A 5,000-nucleotide genomic window follows, 5' to 3' on the forward strand; every position below is an offset into this window, starting at 1 on the left:
ATTAGTACACCAATCCCTGCTGCTCCATGAGGACCAATGGAGGCATCACAGTAGATTGCAAGTGGGGGCGTGCAATGAGGGGGGTGTAGTATGTCATCTATATATTTCAAGTAATGGGCTTTTAGTTCCGTTTTTGAAGCAATGGATTTGGGCCCTGTTAGTTTATCAACATAAGCATGTACATGAGTTCTGTGCCAAGGAGCAGTAAGTACTGTTTCTGGAATGTTAATAGCTTCGTTGTTCCATACATTTAAGAACATAATAGTATGAGCAGTCTTAGTTTTCCATTCTAAGTTGGAATGTATGAGATTGGAGTATCGAGGTCGGGTATGCCTAACTCGTAATTTATCTCGTTGAGAGATATTGGAGATTTGTGGTCTGGGTAGAATCGCAGAGTTGATGCCAAGTATGGTTTTAACTGATGGTTAGGGGGTCATCCTATAAATTGATTGGCCAAGTATAATTTAGGCCGTTAGTTTGGGCCTGTGAAACATACTGAATGGGCTGCTAGTTATCAACCTAACAAGGGAGATATACATAACCTTGGTTAGGAGGCTATATACGTACTATGTAAAGTAAACATAAAGAGGAGAGACAGAAACAAGTGAGAATGAGACATAGAGGAGCAAGGAAGAGAGAAGATGAGAGTGAGTGAGACAAGTGAGAGAGGGAAAAAGAGAGAAGAGTAGAGAGAGAGAGAGAAGAATAGAGACGATAAGAGAGAGTAGAGACAGATGAGAGATGGGAAGAGAGAGAGAAGGGAGAGAGAGAGGAGAATAAGAGGGAAGAGAAGAGAGTGAAGGAAGAAGAGAAAGAGAGAGAGAGAGGAGAGAAGAAGAGAAAGAGAGAAGAGGAGAGAAAAGAGAGAGGAGAAGAGAGAGAGAGAGAGAAGGAGAGGAGAGGAGAGAGAGTGTGAGAGAGATGAGAGAGAGAGAAAGAGAGAGAGAAAGAGAGAGAGAGAGAGAGAGAGAGAGAGAGAGAGAGAGAGAGAGAGAGAGAGAAGAGAGAAGAGAGAGAGAGAGAGAGAGAGGAGAGAGAGAGAGAGAGAAGAGAGAGAGAGAGAGGAGAGAGAGAGAGAGAGAGGGGAGAGAGAGAGAGAGAGAGAGAGAGAGGGAGAGAAGAGAGAAGAGAGAGAAGAAGGATAGATAGATAGAGAGAGAGAGAGAGGTAATTTATCAATCATCTTGATACTGAAGAGAGACGGGCAGGAAGCCAGTAAGGCAGGGGGATTGAAGGCTTGATGGAACACCAGAGAAGAAGAGAGAAGAGAAGAGAGAGAGAGAGAGAGAGAGAGAGAGAGAGAGAGAGAGAGAGAGAGAGAGAGAGAGAGAGAGAGAGAGAGAGAGGGAAAGAAAGAAGCGAGAGGACTGTGGTAGGAGTGTTGCAAGAATGAGAGAGAGAGAAAGAGAGAGAGAGAATGAGAGAGAGTGAGAGAAAGAGAAAGAGAGAGAGAGAGAGTGAGAGAGAAAGAGACAGATACACATATATGGAGAGAGGGACAGAGCGAAGAGATAAAGAGGTTTCTAAACCATCCCATTTTTTTTAAACCACTTAAACCCATTCTAAACTACCCTGCCCCTTTTCTTCTAATCCAGTCCCATTCTAAATAAAAAAAAAACTTTCTAAAGCACCGTAAAGCATTGTTCACTCATTATAAACTACACCGTTCCTCTATGGATTACCTCATTACTTTGACTCATTTTGATCACTCCGCGCTTTGCTTAATAATCCGCCGCGCTTCTGAAATATCCTGCATCCCTTCTAAATCGCTCCGCCCCTTTTCTGAACATTTCTAAAATATCTTGCCAAATTTAATCCCTTCCTTCCTAATCGCACCCCTCCCCTTAACCCCTCCCCTGAACCCCTCCCCTTAACCCCTCCCCTTTCCAAATCACCCCGCCTTTCTAGGTCCCCCCGCCCCCATCCCCCCGCCCGCCGACCAACCTTGGTGCAGTTGTCGGCCAGCGGCTCGATGTCGCCGGGGCTGAAGTTGAGTGCCTTCAGGAAGCCGTCCTCTTCAAACCCCACGCTGTAAGGCATCAGGGGCGCGTTCCTCTGGGGGGGGGAAGGGAAGGTGTTAGGAAATGTGTTTTTCCGTGTGGTGCGTGTGGACGTTTCCTTTTCAGGTCTTATTTTATTTTGTTTTATTTTTTATCATTACTTATCTTGCATACATACACATAGTTACGCATATATACATGCACACACACCCACACACACACACACACACACACACACACACACACACACACACACACACACACACACACACACCCACACACACACACACACACACACACACACACACACACACACACACACACACACACACACACACACACACACACACACACACCCGCACATACACACACACATACACACACACACATATATACATACATATATATATATATATATATATATATATATATATATATATATATATATATATATATATATATATATATGTTTGTATGTGTGGGTGTGTGTGCATGTATATATGCGTAACTATGTGTGTGTATGCATCCGCTCTCATCCGCGTCCGCCCCAACAACGCCCCTTGACCTTACTCTGCCCCTCGCCCTCTCCCACCTTCTTCGATGCCCCTCCCCTCAGCCCCACCCCCACGGACCTCCCTCAGAACCTACCTCAAGATAAAATTTGAGGTTGACGGCGAAGCCCGCCATGTCCACGGGGAACCTGCGGCCGGCGATCCAGCCGTCGTAGAAGCCGATGACCTTGCCCTCGGCGACGATAGGCGAGGAGACACCAAGGCGAGTCACCAGGCCCACCGGGAACATGGACACCCGCCGCGTCACGCGGATCTGGTAGGAGTGGTTGGTAGGATTAAATGCAGGAGGTGCAATAGAATAGTAGAAGTAGTAATGCCAGTTGTGATAATTATAACACTAGGAATAGGAGAAGCAGGAGAAGAGTAATCTATTAGCAGTAAAGATAGGTTATCTAGTACAGTGAACTGCAAGAATATGAGTAAAAAGAAAAAAAAGGCTTTTGAAGCACTTTTAAGATAACTTTCCTGGGAATGTGATAATAATAAACATTAAAAACGAATAAAACGAAAATTAGAAAGAAACGGAAAATAATGAACCGAAATAAAGTAACAACAAAATACTGTGATATCAGATACCTGGACCCAAACAAAAACGGAGCAGCAATACACTACTAACCATAAGGAGACATAGAGAAAGAAATAATCAGAGAAAACAAACAAAAACATAGAACATTGTCTTTTGAAAATAAATGATAAAATTACAGGAATAAGAATGTCTCTCAAAGACATACAGTCACACACACATACACAAAATTCATGTACAAACTCTTAAATTACTCGTCGTAGAAACAGAAAAACAATACCAAACAAAAATTGAATCCTATATATCAATAAAAACCAATGTTAATTCGGCCGCATCTTGCACTGCAATGGCACACAACCATCAGAACTAAAGGCATTTGAGCTGCTCCTTTGCCCGCGGAAACACCCACCTCCTGGAAGATCCTGTAGTCGTAGGTGTTGTCGTCGTCGGCGAAGTAAATGACGCCCTCGGAAGCGTGCGCCTTCAACCACTTGAGTCCTGCGTTGCGGTTGCTCACGCCCCTGGGTTTGCTCGCGCCCTTGTACCGCCTTGACGCCCTTCCTGGGGATGGGAGTAAGTGAGCGGAGGAGGGAGGGGGATGACTGAAGTGAAGTGACTGAAATGAAGTGAGAATCAGGTAGTGATGGTGGTAGTTAAAATATATTACTTAGAAAGTCGGGAGTTATAGTAGCAGTGTTATGATTGAAATCTCTAATATTAGCGGCAATACCAGTATTGCCCGTGATATCAATAGCAGCAACAGTAATAATAGAAATGGCAAATGTAGTCAGGAAAAACGGGAAAGTGACTGAGGCCTCAGCTTCCGGCACTGAGCGACGTTGCGCGTTGGTGGTCTCAGGAGGTCTAATTCAGATGCTCTCGGAAGGCCAGTTGCTGTAGTATTCATTGCCTATAGGGCAGTTAAGCCTTTTCGTGAGTGGTGGGCTGGATATGAGAATCGAATGGACATAAGAGGAAAATAAACACAATAATAATAATAAGGAAAAGTTAAACAAAAACCGATTATTATTACCTGTTTTGTTCATAGCTATACTTCTCAGCCCCCTCCGATCTCCCACTCACCCTCAGCTCTCCCCTATGTGAGATTCATCCATCTCCATCTCCCCTCCACTCTTAAAGGTTCAACCAAAAGTCGTTGTGCACTTTACAATACTCAGTCTTCTGAGTGTAACTCTCTCCTCCCCTCTCTCTCCTTTATCATGAATGAATGTTCTTCCAGAAGCCGGGGTCCCATTGGGCTATCTGCCTCCAGGCCAGACTCAGGTCGGGGTCTCCACTGAACAGGCCTTGGGCGCTCTGCGAGCAAGGCAGCCAAACCCTAAACATTCTTTGCCAAGATCCTACTGTTTATTTCCTGGGATGATCTATATATACAGTCCAAGATCTTAGATGTTGGATGAATGTCATCATGCAACAGGAACACCATGAAAGTCAGCCTAGAATCTTTACGTTTCCGCTTGAACTGGGATCCTGCATGGACCAGACAACTTTCCTGAGGCTCACGGGAGTGAGTTGCCCGACCGCCGGACGATAGAGCAAGATTCGCTGTTTCGTTCCGGCCTCAGTGGCAAAGGTGATGCGAAAACAAAGCAATGAGCTCATTACTTGATACCATGAACAGTGTTTATGATATGATGGGACAATTACTTGTAGAAATATATATGATATATTTTACAATAACAATGATGCCTCATTAGAATGTCCAAGAATATCCAAAGAAACGTTCATTTAACTCAACAAATATCCACTCCGAAACGTTGAAAACATGGCGGTCACTTTGTAAATTATTTGATGCTGGGTGGATAAAGTGACAGCCATGTAATTATACTTTATCCAAGAATAAATAATTTCCAAAGTGACTGCCATGTTTTCAGTGTTTCGGAG

The 5,000-nt window shown here is 44.2% G+C and overlaps 1 protein-coding gene across 1 annotated transcript in view; it reads right to left on the reverse strand.

Moving 5' to 3' along the window:
* Positions 1-5,000, reverse strand: part of LOC119598107 (galactosylgalactosylxylosylprotein 3-beta-glucuronosyltransferase P-like) — a gene marked incomplete at its 5' end in the record, with an annotated part of 17,694 nt that overhangs the window by 3,647 nt on the left and 9,047 nt on the right. The window contains 3 exon segments of the mRNA XM_037947726.1: positions 1,945-2,055; positions 2,649-2,825; positions 3,505-3,656. Coding sequence (XP_037803654.1) covers positions 1,945-2,055; positions 2,649-2,825; positions 3,505-3,656 — 440 coding nt within the window.

The sequence above is a fragment of the Penaeus monodon genome, chromosome 40 (genome assembly GCF_015228065.2).
Source record: "Penaeus monodon isolate SGIC_2016 chromosome 40, NSTDA_Pmon_1, whole genome shotgun sequence".
NCBI lineage: Eukaryota > Metazoa > Arthropoda > Malacostraca > Decapoda > Penaeidae > Penaeus > Penaeus monodon.